Source organism: Melospiza georgiana, chromosome 1 (assembly GCF_028018845.1).
Source record: "Melospiza georgiana isolate bMelGeo1 chromosome 1, bMelGeo1.pri, whole genome shotgun sequence".
NCBI lineage: Eukaryota > Metazoa > Chordata > Aves > Passeriformes > Passerellidae > Melospiza > Melospiza georgiana.
In genome coordinates, this window is record NC_080430.1 from 121,466,705 (window position 1) to 121,487,617 (window position 20,913).

The 20,913-nt window shown below is 39.9% G+C and overlaps 1 protein-coding gene across 1 annotated transcript in view; it reads right to left on the reverse strand.

Moving 5' to 3' along the window:
* Positions 1–948: 948 nt before the first annotated feature.
* Positions 949–20,913, reverse strand: part of SLCO5A1 (solute carrier organic anion transporter family member 5A1) — a 67,317-nt gene continuing 47,352 nt past the window's right edge. Inside the window, exons 5-9 of the mRNA XM_058029435.1 lie at positions 18,164–18,362; positions 10,367–10,526; positions 6,526–6,767; positions 4,871–4,935; positions 949–3,631 (exon numbers count right to left, since the gene is read on the reverse strand). Of these exons, the coding sequence (XP_057885418.1) occupies positions 3,186–3,631; positions 4,871–4,935; positions 6,526–6,767; positions 10,367–10,526; positions 18,164–18,362 (1,112 nt within the window). The 3' untranslated portion in view covers positions 949–3,185. The remainder of the gene's footprint in view (positions 3,632–4,870; positions 4,936–6,525; positions 6,768–10,366; positions 10,527–18,163; positions 18,363–20,913) is intronic.

The following is a 20,913-nucleotide window of genomic DNA, read 5'->3' on the forward strand; positions in this document are numbered from 1 at the left end:
CAGTGCTGGTCAGCAGGTCTCAGTCCATACACCAGTCAATGGCAATGCTGGAATTAACATTTCTAGGAAGGGAATGTGTTTCCCCTGCATACCCTTATTGGCTTGGTTTAGACTGTTACAGATTACTCAACCAAAAACTGGCCAGAGTCTGGGTTTTCTTTCTTTCAGAGGACGCTGACTTAATTGATTTTATAGAAATTTATTTGCATTGCCAAAATTATCTTTATCCAAAACCAGGAAAATATTGTTTGAAAAGTAAGGAATTACATTTTGTTTTGCATGTAATACTTAAAGAAAAATTAAAATTTATTTTCCAATTAAAAATTAAAATTGAAAGTATGTAAAGAAGGCTTTTTCAGTATTTCCAAAGTTAATATCTTTCTTTCTACATTTCACTTTTTCAACCATTTAGGAAATATGAATGTTCTTGGAAGCTGAAGGGTCAGGATATCCTAAAAAATAGATGGATAGATGGTTTCCATTGCAACAAGCTCTGAAATCCCTTGAAAGCTCAGAAACAGCAGCAGCTGCAGAAGTGTCACTTTTATCACTCTCATTCTTTGGCATCAGTGCCATTAGTTCCTGACAATCCTAATCTGCTCTTCCTTGGTTTTTGTATGGAACTGAAGCACACAGGCATGAAATACAAGAGATCAGGACAGATGATTAATCTTCAGTCTTTTACAATTCCCTAAATGCTCTGTTCCTGAGGTATTTGAAAAGATTGTCACTCTTCACTTCTCCCTGTGATGATTAAAATGGGGAAGTGATAAAAATGGATGGGGGCTGGGCTGCAATTACTTTGTCATACTACTTTGCCAATTTTAACCCTGGTATAAAATTCTTGGTGCAACAAGCATTTGAGACTGAAGCAAAAGGAAACATTTTTATCATCTATTCTGATCTCATATAGCAAATACATATACATATATATCTATATATACCAAACACCTTGGAGCCAAGGAAACTTATTTCTCAGGACAAGAAGTGTAGAAGCCAATTATCTCAGGAAGTGGGTACTAACTGAGGACATGTTGTATCCAGTGGCTGCATAAAAGGAAAAGACATTCTCAGGCTTAACCCAAAAAAGGCTGTTAATATGGACAGAATAGCAGGAAGAAGTCAAAACAATATTCCTCTATATTTGGGGTAGAAGAATTGGAGTTTTCAGACAGGAAGAGTAAGAATTGTTACAAACTACATAAATGGACTGACACATTCTGAAATAAGCAGCCCATGGGTAGTCTCATGTGCTGGTCAAGAAGATCCAGATGATGACAAAAGGCAGCTGGCAAAGGCAGAGAGGGAAATCTACTCTTCCCAGGACAACTCAATGGATGCCAAGGAGAGTACTGCCTCTATTTTCAAGGACTTGGTTCTATATAATGTTTGATCAATATACATGTTCTAAATTGAAAGATTAAATCAGGAATAACTGTTCAAAAATATGCAGAAGCTTTGCTCTTTCCTATTTATTTTCACACAAGTTCTCTATTCAGCAAAATGCAAACCAGACTATCACTGAGTCCTCTTAAAAGACTGCTTTTTCATTTCCTATACTTCCAAGACTTCCCCTGCAGGGCACAACACAGCCTTGACTTCCCAGTGTCCAACTGACATAATTTTCTGCCCTTTGAGACATCATTAGTACCTCACGAGCAGAGCCTCCAGAGCAAGAAATGAAATGCCAAGCACATTTGATCAGAAAGTTTCAGCATCTCCCAGGGAGAGAACACACTACAGTAATTTGGAATAAACAAAGGCCACATCACATCCTGTGAGTCCACACTTGCTGATAATTTCTATTCTTAGCTCTTCACCCGGAGGGCCAAAGGAGAGACAAACTCACCCTTTGCCTTCACAGGGGCTTTCAGTGAAGCTGAGAAAAGGAAAGGCAGACACGTGTGGGACACACCACACAACCAGGAGCTGTCCCACCACCCCGCCCAGCCCCGGGCAGCTGCAGAGGCAGAAGTGTGGCAGAAACCAGAGGGTGTGAGCCAGCCTCCCTTCCCAGCTGCCCGGGGTGCCAGGGTGCTCAGTGCCTCGCAGTGCCAGGAGTGGCACCACGGTGGGCAGGCTGCTGGCAGCCCCTGAGGGGCTCCTCTGCTCCCTCCTGCAGCCCCAGCTCTGCTGCCACCGACCCACCAGGCCCCAGACACCAGAGGAGGCCACCAGCTCTCCCTGGGGACTTTCCCACTGAAGCTGAACGAGACTGGCATGCAGTTCTGAAGGACAGCCAAACTTCCTATCAAGCTACACCCAGCTGTTTTCTTCTCCAGGATTTGGTGCTAGTAACAGCCACCCAAATAACATTGCAGAAATATGCACATATCTGCTCTGGTACGTGTGTACGATTCCATGTTGATGTTACTATAATGTACGTTTACATGTTAATGTTACTATAAACCAATACTGAAGTTTTGTACTTCAAGCATTACAGTACCCTATATACTTTGTGAAGAATGACTACATCCCATCAGGTGAAAATTAATGCACATTTTGACAGGATAAAGATGTTACAACTTAACATTTGCAAACGTTACCTGATGCATAACTCTTGTATGGCTTGACATGTTATTAACAGTACTTTAAATGTTATGTTATTTTTTAATTTAATGATTACACCTGAAAATAGCCCCTTTCAAATTCAGTTGCAGTAATGTCTTTAAAAGCAAGCTTTAAACTTAATTTGCTGCACATACAATTATTCAAATAAGTTGCATAGTTTAAATAAGTTCAGTTGTGCTTTGTAGCAGAACTCACAGTAATTACTCATCTCTTAAAAATACAATTTGCAGATACGAAGTTGACAATACATTTAAGCATTTTTTTGAGTCTAGACATCAACAATGTGAGTTTTTGTCACTCTTCCACTGACTTCTGCTGTTCATAACACCTCAACTTTACAATGATATTAGATCAGAGCATGGACATTGCATGGACACATCTGAAATAATTACAAACACAATTTTTAAAACTCCATTGTCGGGAGGAGAGAAATAAGAACTCGGGTTGGTTTGAGGTATCCAGCCCTCAGGAACATATTATGGTTGTTTGCATCAAGCTTTGTTGGTTTTATCACATGTTACATTTAGATTAAAAATAGAAGGCACAGGTGTTTTACAAGGCGCCGTAACTAAGTCAACCAACAAAACTAAATATTACATTACCAAGCCAGGGGTCTATATCTCAACAGTGACTTCTTCCAATGCATTTTCACTTGAGGAATTTATTGCTTCTGAAAAAGGGCCGGGGTAGGTCTGTGCTAAGCAGTTCACTCCTTGTGCCACACTCATGTCTCCTTGGGAACTGAAAGTAGGGCAGGATCTAGTCCGTGCATAGTTTTGTGGGGGTCCAGCTTGTCCAACCATCTCACTCACAGTGTTCACCGGTGAAGCCCTCCAACTCTGTCTCAGCAGTTGCTCTTCTTTACACTTTAGGGAATACCAGGCCAGGAAAATAAAAAAGAATCCCACGAACTTGAGAGCAGCTGCCAACCCGAAGTAGACAAAACGAAACGAGGTGACATCGTATTCCCAACAAGATCCTTGTACGCCGCAATCCTGCTGCCAAAGCATGCACGTGGTGTCAATAACAGCCCCAAAATAAATTGGAGTGGGAATGTAAGCTGAAACAAAAATAGCAAGAGAAATAATGTGTGTTAGCATATTGTGGAAAACTCCTAAAGAAATTATATGCCCCAGCCAAAGATTGTAGGTTGAACATTTTTGAGACTTCTACACTGCTCTTCTCACAAGAAGTGTAAAACATGGGAAAATGGCCAGCCAATCTCCCTACCAATACTATTTACCCCACATATGAAACCTATCACAAATGGGAGAGAATTGAAAGAAGCCAATGCAGCAGCACCTTACAACATGTACTTCAATCTGCTGTCCCCAGACAGCTTTCGTGAGCTACGTGTTCCCCCCAAAAAAATCCAATTTTGTTCTCAGGTAGATAGAAGGTGAAACACATTACCTCCATAACATTACCTGCTGAACATCCTTTGCCCATGAGCTGGGAAAGGTGCTGTTTTTAGATTAAGATGAAAAAGCACTGAAGATCACAAAATGTTTCTGAAGATAGATGTAAGGGCTAAGACCATTAACATTATAAATTTCCTTTTGAACAGATCTTCCCAAGTAACAGACTTTAACTTCTAAGGCAGCTAAAAATGCAGCCAGTCCAATGAATGCTCCTGCATTCTCCAGAAATACACCTTTAAAATGAGATTGAAACATCCTCCCTCAAACAAAACTTCAAGATGCAGCTTCATGGGCTTCTCCTGTTCTCTTAGAATAGACCCTGCTTACTCTAGTCATGTATTTCATAGTAGCTGAACACCTGAGTGTGTTCTTTATGGGCAAGATTTTAGATATTCAAGAGCTTGAAAGAGAATGCTTTGAAAAACAAAGACTTTTAACATCTATCCATTTTTGCTTTGAAACACTTGAAAGACATTAAATAATATTAGAAGAAAGACATTAAGACATTAAGTAACAAGTGCTTATTTTAAAAATTAGAAAAGCTATTGTTATTGCTGAAAGGAACAGAATTCTGGTTTTGAAAGCTAAAAAGTTCTTATAAAATAATATTTAGTAACTATTAAATTTTAACTACAATTTGAAACAGTAAAAATTTACCTTTTTGTGAAACTATGTTGTTCTAGAAAGTCAATAACCAAAAAAAGTAAATTAACCACATTTTCAGATGCAATCTTTTCAGAAGTTATTAATTTTAATTTATAGTTCCTAATACAGTTAGCCAAGCAATTAGTTGCAGATGTATGGCATTTTGATACTTTTATGGTGCATTTGAGCTGAACATGGCGTTTATGGAAATGGTGAGCTACTGTTGGACTTACCAAGAGTTCTTAATAAAACAAACTGCATTCCTAGTGCAAAGGGCCGCTCCCCATCTTCCACAGACCTAGCAGGGGAACAGAAAACTCCAGTGAAGGAACAGTCATAACCCATCATCATCCTGCTATGTTCTGGCTCCACCTCATGGCTTTTTTTCTCAGCTACAGAAAATCTTTGTCTAAATTTCTTGTCTTTAGCTTCTACTATCATTAACTCCTACAGCCAGGAAAAAATACAGCCAGCCCCTCCTGGACCTGTTTAATCAAAATCTCAGTCATGTCTTTTGACCTTTTTTTACCTGTATAAGGCCTGAAGAATTTGATCCAAACACATTAAGGAAATTCAGAGAATCCACACAAAATGTTTATGGCTTGTCATGATAATTTTCTATTATTTCATTAGTCCTAATTTATTTTTCTTAATATTTTTGAGGTAAATTAGAATTCATAGATAACTAAATTGTTGAAGGCTAGACTCAGTTTCTGAATTCAACAAATCTATGTGCAGCATAAGCCCTTTGGAGTTACTTTAAAAAAAGTATCAGTACAAACATCCAAACAGTCTCTTTAAATACCTTCTCTATTCAAGTAATACAAGATTCCTTCCAGTAGTTTCAAAGGAAAAATGTCAAGTTTACAAAGACTAAATACAAAGTAACGAAATTCCACACTGCAACTACAATTTCAGTAAACCACAAATTATCTACTGATTTTGAAATATTTTTAAATCTTAATCTCAAAGTCTTAAGATTGACAGCTTCTAATGATTTGAAATACACCATAAAACACACAAAAAGTCTGCAGTCAAAGGGATGCAGCTGTGAAACAGTTTTGAAGTCGAGAACCTGAGAAATTAGAGAACCAACCTGTGCCACATGCACAAAGCACAGTATGTGGTTTGGGACAGCAGGTGTCACTGCCCATGTGTCTGGGCCCCCATTTTTTGTACTGAGCAGTACAAAATCCTGTTGGAGATGTCCCTTATGTACCTCACTACTGTGAAGTTCACTGCAATATTGGTCTTCATTTGTCTTTGCTAATTGCAATGCAAGGGCAATATTTTTTTTTATTACTATTATTTTACATGTGGGAAATCCAGACACAGAAGGAATGAAGTCAGAAGTCTCTGAATCACAACGGTGCTGTGCACACTATAGCTGAGGTAAGGCTGAGCAGCTGGAATTCTGATGTGCCCAGCCCAGAATGCCTGGCTTCAATGTTCCAACAGTGACCCTTACAACCATTCTGTGGATTCTTTGAAAGGCAAACTGGAAGGCAAAATTCCTCAATGTGAGAAAAGGATAATTTTAAATACTAACTTTTTTCATTTGCATCTGAAAATCCAAACCATTGCTCTAAGAAGGTTGAAAATTTTCCAGGAGTTATCATTTTCTTCCACAATGTTTTGCTTGTTTTCTCTTTATAGCACCTTTACTGCACACTTCATGTTTCCTAAGGCAGATTATCATATTACATATTCTAAATAAAGAGTCACCCTATCCCCGTCAGCCCTTTCACTTTTTAAGGCTACAAGGATTCTATTCACTTTTTAAGGATACTCAAGGATTCTATTGACTTTTTAAGGACACACAAGCTTCACAGGCACTGGTGATAGCGGGCATGTCAAAAATACTTAGGAAACATCTCGGAGTTCTCACCTGAGCGTCACTATGACTGCTGATGGCTGGGCACAGGCTGTTATAAGGGTTACAATGAAGAGGAATATGAGGAATGGGATGAGTGTGTTGCAGGTTCGGTCACACTTCCCAGACACGGCGTAGCCGTTCTCGTTCAGGTAGGTTTTGACAATGACCAGCCGGAGCTGACTGCGCTGGCCCACCGTGGGCGGAGTGATCACCTGGCGGCTCTGCACACAGGCACATTCTGTGTAATTTCTGACCTGCGAGGGCAAGAAAGAACATTTCCATGTGAAAAATATCTGTAAGAAAGACATTGCAAATAGACATTGTACAACAGTCCTGTGGTACTTCTCAGCTGAGAATCTTCTGCCTTGAGCATCATTATCCCAGGCACAAGCAAAGTTACATCTCCAAGTAATTTTAAAGCTGGCCAGGACTCTCTGTGATGAGGTTGCTTTTCCATTGCTTTATTTCTCTGAGTTTATTTTTAAAAATCTGGAACATATTTGGGAAATATTGACAAAACAATTCAATCACTTCTGACAGGGAGGCTGGAGAAAAATATTGTTTCCATTGTACTACAAAAAATGTGAGGAAACGCTCTTCAGGCAGCAGTGAAAATGCCATATTCTGAAATTCAGCAAGCTGCTGACTTTCATATTCAGGCAGTGTCTTCTACCATGTTAATGGAAGGCCAGATCTGGCCAAAGAGCAGCAAGCTGCACTTTATGCTTCAAGCTCAGGACCTTCCACCTGGATGTGGGCATAGATCAGACCAGAGGCAAAACCAGAGAATAAAGGGAAAGCAGAGACTAAAAGAGTGAGACTGGAGGACTCACTGAGAGATCCCTGAATGGACAAAGAGAATGAAATTAAGATGAAGAGACTGAAAACAGAAGTAGCATTTCACAAGCAAACAGGACTGTGACTTGAACAAGAGGAGGAAGGGCTAGATCAGAAACAGCCTTCTTTCACATTTATGTTACATCTATTTTCATCTGATATATGGCAAAGGGGTATGCAGCAGACCAGTATACTCCAGTGCTACAGAAGAAACTGGCCAGGACATATGCAATGTTATAGGAAGGAGCTTTCTGTTTCAATATTTGCATTTATCAAACCTTGTACCACACAGGCACAGAATTACAAAATCATCTTAAGATAGTGAATTTGAGCACTTAGACATCAAGACATATTCAAATCATGGCAGTTTCTAATTTTTAATGTACACCTTTATATGCATCTATGCCATCATATAACCTCACACTTTCTTCCTCATGGGATTTAGCTGAACATCTTAATAATGCATCTATTTATCCAATATTTTACCTCCTATTTTCAAATGTGACTTCAGGTACTTTTTTTCCTCAGACTAAGAATATTCCACTACAAAGATGAAAGGACTCATATTTCATTTGGATTTTTTATAACACTCACTATTACAGCTTAACTCTTTCAAAAAAGAGTCATTTATCTTCAAAACAGTTATGAAGTATTGATGTTATCTCTATTTTGTAATTAAGTAACTGAAATGGATCAAAGATTTCACAAACATGGGTGACTAATTTGAGACAACTGGAATCCTTTTGTTCAGAACATTTTCCATTATACCCAACTAAATATATTCTAAATGTAAACTTCAAATACAGATTGAGGCAGCCCATCTACAAGTGACACTTCTGTTTCTTGCTCATGTTCATCATCCAGAACATGAAGAATACAAGAATAATGACCAATGGGGAGAAGTTCTGTTTAACTGACTTGCCCAACATCACTTAGAAACAAAGCCAATGACAGATTCTGGTTTCCAAAGACAGCACTCTACTCTAACATCACCTGAGTACCAGATTTCTTTCTGCAGTACCTCACACTAAACTCTTTATTGCTCCCAAATGCAAATGCCAAATAGGAATCCTACAGAAATTAGATCTCTTTATCACACACTCTTTATTCATCACCAGAGAAACTAAGTCTGTGTATTAAATGAGACAGACATAGCATGACAGAAGTATTAAGAGTATAGGAATAGATATATGCATAAATATATATTTATAAAAAATAGGTATGAACTGTACAATGGTATCCTTTCCTCTTAGTTTAAACTTTTAAATGGTTAATTTTGAAAACACTCTATGTTATAAACGTAAATCCAAATATTATATGTTAGCAACATTTTTTATGTTGTACAGTGGCACTAACTCACATTGTTTTTAAAAGCACCATACAAAAAGGATTATTTAATCAAAAAAAGTTCCTTTTCTAAGCACTGCCAGCTCTATTCTATTCACCATTAACTACTGAGTTAAAACTTCAGACAGCATCTTTTCTTAAATCATAAGATGCAATAGCATGTTTCACAATCTGTAGAGCACACACTCCCAGAATATCTCCCTACTAAATAAATTAATAGTGCTGGTTCAATATCAGATGAAATGCAACAAAGACCAAGCCTGTCTCAGTCCAGGAAAAATTAGATTATATAGACACTGAAATTTAACCACAGGCTCACACTGCAGGCTTTTCCAATTGATCAAAACAATTTTCTACTAAAAACCAGCAAGATAATCTAAATAAGAAAAAAAATAAAGGGAAACTAATCTGTTCTCAGTAGCATCTATGTATGAACAGGACTTTTCAGACCACTATCCAGGCAACCTGAGAAAACACAGTGCTGGACCTAACATCCTCCTGCTCCACAGGCTGGTTCACGACTGCAAACTGGGAGACTGATACTTTTTAAGTAAACTTTCTGGAAAGCACAATCAAGGCCTAAGAAAGTCAATGTTTACATTACTTCTGTCTTTTGTTAATTATCCTTTTTTAAAGGACAGGCTGTAACAGAAGAATTTAAGAGTTCATTTTTAAGGAAACTAGTATGACCATAATGCTCTGTTGATACTTAAGTCAGATTCTACTTTTTGACTGTCTTCTTGTGCCCAGTCCTGGAAACTGCCAATTTTCCATGGTTTGGTTTTACCAGCAGGATGTCCTTCTCCAGTTCAGCATAACTAGAATGTTGGGTTGTAACAAGCAATGTATGTCCAAGAAAGAAAGTGGATTATTAACATCTTTAAAGTTCTTGTTACTTGACTTTGATGGCAACCTTCATTTAGCCTGGAAGAGGTTTAGAAAAAGGCCATGGGACTGGTAGAACTGTTTTACAAGAGCAGGATACAGGGGCAGTCTTTTCCTAGCCAGGCAAACCACAGACCTATCAGTGCACTGGTGCAGGTGCAAGAGCTACTTGGGCAAAATGATGAGGCTGACACAAACACCAATGAGTTCAAACAAATCCTAACTAAATTTAAACACCAGTTTTAAACACTCCCAACTACCTGAAGAGTTAAGTAGTTCCTTCAGTTCAGAGAGGGAGTCATGAAAATCCCCAAACTGCTCTAAAAGGTAAGACTGAGCTTGAAGAAGGACAGTTTGACATGTCTGCCTATTTTGGCAGAGAGCTGAGTTGGATGACACTGACCCAAGGCACCCCCTCCAAGCCCTGCAGGAGCAGCAGGCATGCAGGTCAACGCCACCAAGGTCTTTGGGGTCTGCACAGGAAACACCAGCCCTTCCTATCCCGTGGCATTTGCACTGACTCAGCTGGAGGATTCACTTAGTACAAATGAACTTGTGCCTCAAATTGGTGTATAACTAAAGGAAGTGGGTTGGCACCATGCAAGAGCAGCACTGCCAGTCTTTCAAATCATGGAAAGGCTCAGAGATGGACAAGGCACCTGCAGAGAACTTCTCTGAAGCTCAGAGCAGGAATGCTTGAGCCAGGAACAGAGAAGTCTTCGATCTGCACAGGTCCCAAGGAGCTACTCAGGGGTTGTGTGTGGGTGGTGGGTGAAGCACTTACCCCTGTGCTGTGGTTTCCACTACTCATGCAGCCAGCTAGGCAAGGGTTAAAATATGTTATTCCATCTGATCCACAGACAGGCTCGTACTCATTAATCTTACATCCACAGTTAACATTACAGCTTCCAGTCAGATTCCTGTGGGCCATGGCAAGAGTGGGACTGAAGAAAGGAAAAAGAACATGCTAGTAGAGCACACACAGATATCCAAATTCTCCTGTACAGAGGGAGCAAACATCCTATTCATTAACTCTGGAACTGAGAGTTGATTATTAGATAAAGGCTGTGTTAACTCTAAGTTATATATATGACTTAAACAATATAGAACACCCAGATCATCCTTGCCATCAACTAAAAACACAATAAAATAAATAATACCAAAGTTTAAAATTTGTATCCTTTTGGCTAGGTGTGTTTTTTCCCTGTTTGTTTTTTCCTCCATGAAGTAAGACACCACTATTTTATATGTCTATTCTAAGCTGCAGTAATTTCTTGTTGATTACTAGTGAAAGATTCAGTGACAAGATGTGAGGACTCTCTGAACCAACAGGCATCTTTCCCACATACCAACAGCTGTTCAGAAAACAATGCTTGTATGACTTAAGTATAACAAATATGTGAAATTCACAGGAAGTTCTCTAGATCTGGAAGACTGCTGTCCTTCCTCAAAATGTGGCCAAAGCCTAAATCCCTAATGGATTTGGGCATATTTCAAATGCTTCTTTCCCTTCAGTGAAGAGAGCTTAAATACCTGCACCTACATGGCTCCCTAAAACTACACAAATCTATGTTTGGGTCTTTGAGAGCTCTGGCCAAAATGCAAACAGTAGCTTACTTCACTTCAGTAGTCCTTGAGAATTGGTAGCCACACTAATGTCTGAGAATTACACTGGAATGCACAAGCACTCCACGCTGGAGTGCAATACTGAATTAACTGCTCTGTCTTGTTTGTTCTTTCTCCCAGTACTGCTCAATGGCCAGTGCTGTTTAAAACTATCTCAAGGACCTCTGCTCTTGAGCAGATCAGCAGATATCCAGGGAATTTCATCCAGGCAGGAGCTGAATGGAATCTGGATTGGGTTTGTGGCTGCATCCTCAAGATCCTGTACACATGCTCACAGACTGCCCTGGCTGCCCTCACAAGGGCTGCTGCTGGCTTCTCCTCATGTCTGTGATGCGTGGGCAAGGCCAGTGCGAAGATAAACAACTAGCAGCTGACTTACTGCACCCCAGCTACCCCAGGAACCACAAGGAATGTTCTTCTGGTCCCATCTTCTACCCCTGACTAGCCCAGAGGCTTGGCTCAGGAGCCATAATGCACACAGTGACTGTCACCCTGTCACCCATGCTGTGTGTCACCTCACCTCCTGTCATTAGTGGCACCCAGCAGCATGACTGTGCTCAGAGCATTCCACTTGACTGGTTTTCTTGTATTTATACACCACTATTTGCTTTTGCTGAATATGCTTGTCTTGCCAGCTGTGCACTTCTGTAGACAATTAAATATTACTAAGTAGCTTTCAAATATTTATTGACTGTCTACTGATCACACAAATCAGGTTCACAAATTTAGCTCTTGGAGCTCCTTTACAATTTATGGTCTAGCTGGATGCTAACCAAAGCCTTTCTGAGTGTTTTGTTTCTTGCTCTATAAACAAACAAGGTACACTTTTAGAAACAAGTTGCAGCTTGAGCAGGAAGTCAAATATCCAGGACTGGTAGTGGTTCTGTCACCTTCTCAGCTATCAGCTGAAATTTGTCATATTATATCCTGCTGGATTTCAGCAAGCAGTAGGCAGCAACACATCATATAGCAATGGGCAGCTTTTTCCAGTAATGTCTCAACAGAACTTTTTCCCCAATGGAAAAAAAACACCAAATCATCAAAACATTCCTTGGGAACATACAAATTTCAGCAGCACAGTGACAAAAGCTTTTCACACCAACAGAAGAGGCAGCATTTTTGGAGTTTCATGAAATCCTAGTCAGCCTGCTGAGCTGGATGCCCCAGATGCCTGAATACTCAGCATAAGAAGAGACTCCACAACCTGCCTGGGAGACCCTGGTACCGTGCTCCTGTTGACAACAGGGCTTTGCCACACTGCACAGGACCAGGGACAGCCCAGACTGCCAGGAAAGGCACAGCTCTTGTTCCAATCTCCACCCTCTCTCACCCTGCAGCACAAATTCTTCTGATCTCTTATCCCTCCACCACCTGAAACCCTTCTCAGGAACAGATGAGTAGGGCTGTTCCACAGGCAGGAGAACCGACTCCCCATCTTACTCTGCTAGCATAGCTAACTCACTTCAGCTGCACTGAACATTACCATGACACAGAGGTTAGGAAATCAGCTTAAAAAAATGGTGAAAGAAATCAGGCATGCAAGAAATGAGAAGCATGAAATGGGAAACTGAACTGAGACCACTGTGATAATTCAATCTCAGGCGCATTTTTTTGTTTGTCCTGGAAGATGACTCAAGTTCACAGATACGCAAAACAAATATGCTCAAATTAATAAGAAGTTACTGCAAGCTCTGTCTCTCCAGTTTTCACCACCTTTTGTCCTCAGCTTATCACTGTAAGGCTTATTTGGGGAATTCTTTTTGTTGCTTAGAGCAAATACCTTGCAGAGAGGTTTGCATACAAAATCATCTATTAACTGCATTACCAGAAGTTCACTATCAGACAGTTGTAAGAGGCTCATGCTTTAATCTTCATTACCTTCATTCTTCACTCACTCAGTGGTGGGAAACAAATGAAGGAGTTTCAGTGCTGGGGACATGAAACCTCTACTAACATGTGTCTGTGTAACCCCATTTTCATCATATGGGATCAACCACACAGCACACACTACAACAGATTTCTTGAACACTTATTTCAGGAAGGAATCACTTTTTCTTGAGGGTATGCATTTTTCTGAAAGTAAGCTGAAGCAAAGCACTCTACTAATCCTGACTTCTGGCACTGGAAGGCTGCCTACTCTCCACAAAGGAAAACAAAGCATTTATCCCTGAATTACAGCACAGCACATCACAGATTTACCTGCAGCAGCCACTAAGAGCAGGTTCTTAGGGAAATTGCACCAAAGCTAGTACATCCTGCTCATGAGCTGATCTGTGGGAAAAGCTGCCTAGTCTCATTGCAGCAGCTGCTGTAGAAACATGGGATGTCTGAGAAAGAGCTGCTCTGCTTGTTTCAGCAGCGCAGATACTGCCAACTTGCAACACTGCTGCACCTGAGCTGCCAAGGACACCAGTCACACGAACAGAAACCAGCCCCAAATGACAGCACTTCCTGAACAATTCTTTCAATTACAAAAACGCGCTCCCTCCGTTAACAAGATTCAACTGCAAGTTTGCTAAACATGTGCTGGGACAAAACCCAGAACCTCATCTGCCAAATTGCATTTGTTCACTTCTCAGGGAGACTGTTCTGTGTCTCCATGACACAATGCTAGTAAAGCTGATAAAGAGAAGATCTTTATTAGTTGTGACTAACAATGCAAAGGACTCTAGTTTCTAACATATTTTTCTAAAACATGTTTTTCTCTCCAACTATTACTCCAGGGAAGGTTTGTGATATAGGAGTAAAGTGAGAAAAGGGAAAATACAAAGTGAGATTTATTGCCTGAGTTTTTTGAGCTGTGACCTGTTATTTCACATACTCAGACTTGGACAGAAACATCACTGTACTGGCAGTCAATGAACATATATTGAGTAAAAAAAAGGGGACCCTCTTCCCACAAGGTTACAATTTAAATGAAATGCAGATTTAAAAAAAGGAAGTCAAACTATATTTTCATAACATCTAAACAAATAACTGATTTTGCACATGGTTTTATTGATATCACTGTAGTAGCCTACAGGACCAAGGAAATACAAAGGGAAGGAGATAACCTCACCACGTAGTCTCTATAATCTTAATATTTGACTACAGGATAAAAAGGATTATCTTAATTTGATAGCAGTATTTTTGGTTTGGTATTGAAGGACATTCTGATGGCAGAGATCTGCAGTCTCCTTGTTGGCAAGCAGCTGGAATTGCAGCAATGATGCAATTTTTGTGTAGCTGTCAAACAAGGGACCCTCTCACTGTGTTAGCTGGATTCCTTCTTTGTTGTTATTGTTCTGATCCAATTAGTCACTGCTTTCAAGTTAAGGGATACCACTGGCTGATTGGACTGAAATAGATACAAGAATAACAGAAACACACACTGTTGATACAAGAGGAAAAATGTAAGTATTTTTATGTGAAATACCTCATTAAGCCAATTGCACACTTTAACTAAATTTTACTTGCACCAAAACAACATAAAGCAATCAAAGAGTCTATGTTGAGTCATTACATATCAGAAATGTGAGAGATGGAACTGAACTAATCCAGGAATCTGTCACTGTGAGTAAGCTCACCATGGAGCTGCCTTATACAACAATACATGCAAGAGACAGGTCTGAAAAAAACCAAATCTCTGCTATTTCCCTTTTGTTCAGTACTGGTGAGGCCACACCTGCAGTGCTGGGCTCAGTTCTGGGCTCCTCAGTAGAAGACAGACATGGATGTACCTGAGAAAGACCAGTGAAAGTCCACTAAGATGATGAAAGGACTGGAGCATCTCTCTTCTGAGGAAAAGCTGAGAGAGCTGAGACTGTTCAGCCTGGAAAAGGCTCAGGGGGATTTCATCAATGCCTGTAAATATTGAAGGGAGGATGCAAAGGAGACACAGCCAGGCTCTTTTCAGTGGTGCCCAGTGCCTGGATCAGAGGCAATGAAACACAGGAGGTTCCCTACAAACACCAGGAAACAGTTTTCACTGTGAAGGTCACTGGGTGGTGACACAGGTTGTCCAGGGAGGCTGTGGGGCTTCTCTCCTTAGAAATAGTTAAAAGCCATCTAGACTCTTGTCCAGACCATTCACTCATTCAGGACTTCCCACCTGGATGCTGTTATGGAGCTAGAGAAGGGATGCCACATTGTGGTTTGACATAAGGCTCCTTACACTGCAATTCAAACATCAAACACACCCTCAGAACAAGGCTGGGGCATGGAGTAAAAGGTTCTAAAATGCTGAGATGTATAATCCAGAGGTGCCCTTGATCTTCCTGAGAACAGAAGTGCTGATGACACGCCAGCAACAGCAAAACTGCTGGTGCCCAACATAAAACAGCAGAAAATCCTTTCTAATATATTCTAATCTGTGCATGCCTGCAGGTCCCATCCACTTCTTTGCAGCTGGTACAGTTAGAAAAATACTGAGTTACGAAACATACTGAATTATGAAATGTCACTGCCTACTTTTCTGAGTACTGGCATGCACATAACTTCTATGTTAACTGAAACCCAGGTCACCCCTCTTCTTTGTGGTGGTTTAGGGCTCAATTCACCAAAGGAAAAAACTGCATGCTTAGATGTACAAATGAACATAGAAACTATCCTGCAGGGTATGTCTACACAGCCCAATGCATCTGAGATCTCTGGGTTGGTGCCAGTGCAAATCACACCTGGCATTGCCATGTTAGGGTAGAGCATCATCCAATACTTCATCCCAAACCAGGCAGCTCTCCTGCTTTCCCTATCCAATCTTGCCCCTTGAACTGGCTTTGACATCCCTAGGCTGCACTATAGTCTAAGTAGAGAATGAAGTTTGGGCTTTATTAAATTCAAAATTAAAGCATGCTTTTGTAATTCCATGGCCAACAACATTCTTTGATGGCTGAGTTAAAGAGTTGCCTACTAAGTAAGTGAATTAAAACTATCAATTGATTGATCATGAGAATTAAGAGAAGGCTTACATATCAGATATTCAAGATTAATTTATGTGTAGTGCTGCCTTTTTAATAGCTTTTTGATAATCAATGTGGACTTTATCTCTGTGTTAAAAAAATCTAGTTGCATCATGCTTTGTAACATGCTGGTAATTCTCAATTTCTGATGACATTACACTCAATGTGATTTTTATACTGATTTCAAAGAGTTTATATATATCAATAAGTTGTGAGAATTTGGCAGTTACTATTTCTCACCTCTTTTCTCAATAAAAACAATTACATGAATGTGGAAGGATGTACTGCCAATTTGCACAACAGCTGTGAAGTGATGCTTACTTCAATTGATGCTATGTATTTACTGAAAATGTTATTACTCACTAAACAAACATTAGATACTCTAACAAATCCAGCATGAAGGCTATGAGTTACATGACAATAGTACAACTTGTTTTCCGTTTAGAAACAGATTTAAATTAAATGGGACTTCTCCAAACACAAAGGTACAGGCTTCTCATTAGTCAGGCAGGTACATTCTGACTTGTCACACAGATCAATTAATTCCCATCTGAAATTTATGTTTTCATTCCTATTAATTTTCATCATCTACGCCCACAGGCTGTCACAAACATTAGCAGCAGGTGGACAATCAAAGCATTCCACCCCCTCCCCATCCCTCTTCTCTCCTTCTTCAGCCCACTAAGCTCAGATGAGGGTATATCACCATGCCAGTTCCTTCTCCTGACAGCCCCTCAGCAGCAAGCTTTAACTCTAGGTCTTAGGAATACAAAGGACAAACAGCTTTTCATCAGCTCTTGACTTTCAGCTGCTGGTTTTCTTTGCTCTAGCATTAAGGTTTGACAGCAATGTAGTAACACCCAGCAACAAGCAATGCAAAACATTCTCTGTGTAAACAGCACCTATTTTCTTCCTCCCTTGCTTCCTATTTTACTTCTTTGTTTTTCACTTGCTATCCCTCTGCCCACTGTATTTTCTCTCCATTTCATCATCTCTTTTCCTGCTCTACACTCTACATTACCTTCAAAATATTAGGAGTCCAGAGCTGAGCACTAAAAGCAAATACACAAATGGATCTGATAGCCACCACCTGGTAACAATTAAAAGGCAGACATGCCTCAGATGCAAAAGCAAAGGGAAAAAACATTGCTTCAGATAGGGTCACACTCTCCAAACACTTACTCTATTCCTGTGTTTAACCTACATGAAGAATGCAATTTTGAGGAAAATCTCATGTAAAAAGTAAGAAAGAAAATAAAAGCTCATGATCAGGCTTCTACAGAATCCCTTCCCAATGAAAATGTCTCCATTGTCGCCTTGCCTCCAAATATCCTTTTTCTTTTTTTCATGCCCTTCCATGCATTTCTTAATGCCACAGCCCAAATTCCTTACTCCCAAGTCCTTCCTAGATCCACACCTTCTTCCTCATTGCAGTCAGTCCTCTTCATTCTTTCTATAGCTTTAGGGAATATGGTCTAGTTGCTGTCTTGATGATGATCCAGCAAGCACTGGAGGGCATTCACACAACTAGTAAGGGGTTCAGAACCAGTGCACACCACTAATGTCAACAGCACATGCCCAAGTGATTCCTCTCAAAAAGGGACTGTAAACCTAAAATACTATTAAGGTGATAATTAATAAACCCATTCAGAAATAATCTTCACAATCCACTTCATTTTTTCACAATTTTTCATGAGCAGAAAACATTTTAAAACACTAAGTAAATCCTAAGTAATCTACAGAGGAGACTTCTTATTTTTCTGCATCACTGAAGGCCATTCTAATGCATTTTCTCACCCCTCAAGAAGCTAAGTTACTACACAAACTGCAATATAAACCAGATGTAAAAAACAAGACCCACACACTAACAGCATGTGCTTATATCACAAAATTCACTAAATTCTCATTTGAACTGAAATGGCTTCTTCAGTACATCAGCTATCAGCATTTTTACATTTCTAGATCAGTCTTATTGGGAAAAGTTGGTTTTGCCAGAGATAATCACCCCAGATACTTACCCAGTTGTGTACGGTATATTTATTCCCCCTAGATTAATGCTTTCACATCCAACAATAAAGAGTGTTGAAAAGCACAGCAGAGACACCCCACTGCAGATCATAGCCAACTTTGCAGACTCTCTTGCACCAAGTTTCAGCTTTTTTATAATGTAGCCACCTAGGACAATACCAACACCAGCACTTGGGACAATAATCACACCTGCCAGGAAGAAATTCAAACAGCATTAAAACAGGACCTACAGAAATGGCATAAAACATAAATATTGGTATCATTCCGTAATTAGATGACTGCAAATGCTGCACTAAGATCTCCATTGTCTGATTCTCTGCTAGCAAAATGAGTCAGACTTTTCAAACCTCTGGAGTGTTGTCAAAGAATTTATAAAAGCCTCCTTATCATATCAGCAGCAGCCAAAGCACTATAAGAGAACTATTGTACTTACAAGCAGAAACATTGTTTTGTATTTATTTTAGAATGGGGAGAAGGGCTACATATAGGTCCAGTTTAACCACTGAAATTGGAAGAAATCCAGATTTGGACACAAATCTTCCTCCTCCCATTCTCATGATTAATTCCAGCAAAGCACAAGTGCTAACCTCAAGCAGGACCCCAGAATCCTGCCCACCTGGGAGTGCACACCCAAGCCTGGCTGCAAATTCTGCCTTCTGGATACTTTACTCAAGCTGAACAGCACTTTCCCAAGCAAATTCCATCAGGACAAGAGGAAATGGCTCAAGCTGGGCCAGGGGAGGTTCAGGTTGGACATTAGAAAGAGTGGTTAACCATTGGCATAGGCTGCTCAGGGAGGTGGTGGAGTCACCATCCCTGGAGGTGCTCAAGAAATGACCAGAAGTGGCACTTGGTGTTTATTGACATGGGGGTGTTCGGTCAAAGCTTGGACTTGATGACCTTGGAGGTCTTTTCCAACCTTGAATCTATGACTCCACAACTCCTACCTCAGCATTCCAATTCATCTCTCCACAGATATGTGGAGTACAAACTGATCAAACACAATTTTAAAAAGTAAGATAATAGAATTAGGGTGAGTGTAAGACACAAAGACGTGCCTATGAAACCTCTGCTGCTGCAATCATAAGGTTCAGCAACATATCACCAGGCTGTCCCCACTTGTCAGGTCCTGAGATGGTGGCAAAGTCAGCAAATGTCTTGCACTGTTCTTTCCAGGTCTCACTGACATGTGAGAAGCTCTTTAATTAAAGGCTTTGCCAATAAAGATGCATTCCATATAGACATGGAATTTGAACTACTACTCGGCAGATGTATCTACAGAGATGTTAAACTTTATAATCCAAATTGGTAGAGATGCTGGTCTCTTAAAGAAGCCAGTAAGACTAGCACATGCAAATACCTCTACAATTATTGGAAAGCATACTCATTCTCTGCTAATATCTCTAAAGGTGAAAGGGACATTATATTTATCAAAATGTTGAGATTGTGAAAGCAAGAAAAGAGGGAAAAACAGCTGGCACCTTAATTATCCTGCCATCACCAATGACATTACAGAACAAAATATCATTTCAGGAGGCAGATTCCAAACAATAAGTCTTCACAGAATCAAAACCAGTCTTTCTTCCAAGAGCAGAAATTAAATATAGAAGCTGCACAAGTTCAAGACATGAAATTTGGCACCCAGTGGTTTTTTATTATGATAAATGCCAGGGTTGTTTTAAAACTGAAAGAAATTGGGACTTAATTAAAGAATTGCTGCTTAGAAGACAAAAAAATTGCCAGCAAAATCTTTAAATAAAGATTCAAGTAGATTCAGGAAGCACATGTACTCAGCTGGCAATGTGTATATTAAGCATAGATGTAAAATATAAATAACACATAAATTCTCTTTTTACTAACCAGAAAATTTGTGAACTTGTCATGTCTTTTATTTTATTATCCAGTAGCAATCTAATACAAAATTTCCAAGTTTCCCTTTCCCATCCTTCCTACAAAAATATTTATAAAATTAACAACTGCTGACTTCAATGCTAAGTTTAAGGGCTGGGATTCTAGAAGCAGTGCTCACTTGTCCTTGCTGCACATCCAGCCTGATATATTTAATCTTCTTCTTCTGTCATTTTAATAGTTTTTATCAAGTAATTTACAATAGGGGAAACAACAGATGTTAATAATTTCACACTTTAGGCAAGGCCACACTATTTTACTTCTGTTAATGTATTGGCTGTTGAGTATTTTTTCTGGCAAGAATGTTTCTGGTTTATCTTGGGAATGAAATAAGTTATGGTGCAGCCATCCCATCAAGACTCATTACAGTAAAACTCCTCTGTGTGTAGCTACTCCAAGCTTCAGAGAGCACCACAGTCCCATGAGTCAATGTTTCCTCCTTATATGCAGAACACAGGGATTTCATGCCCTGAAGAAAATCTCATCCCAGAAACTCTCAAATAAAAAACACCTCATGGTGCTTCTCTGACTTTCCCCCTCCCCACTCTAGAAATTCCTTGCATTTTTTCCAGCCTCAGCAAGTGACAAATTCTTCCCATGTGAGGTCTATGTGCCTTCCTTCTTCCTTCTGCTGCTTTTTGTCCTTTTTTGACAGATACCCCTGGACAGCTTCACCCCATACTTCACCTGTGTCCCCACCATTCACTCCACTCCATCATTCCTAAGGCACAGTGGGAGGGGAAATAAGAACTAACCTGCCTAGCAATCAGCAGTTACTCTGTATGAGAAGCACTATGGAGAATTTGAAAAGATTACTACAAAGACAAATGTC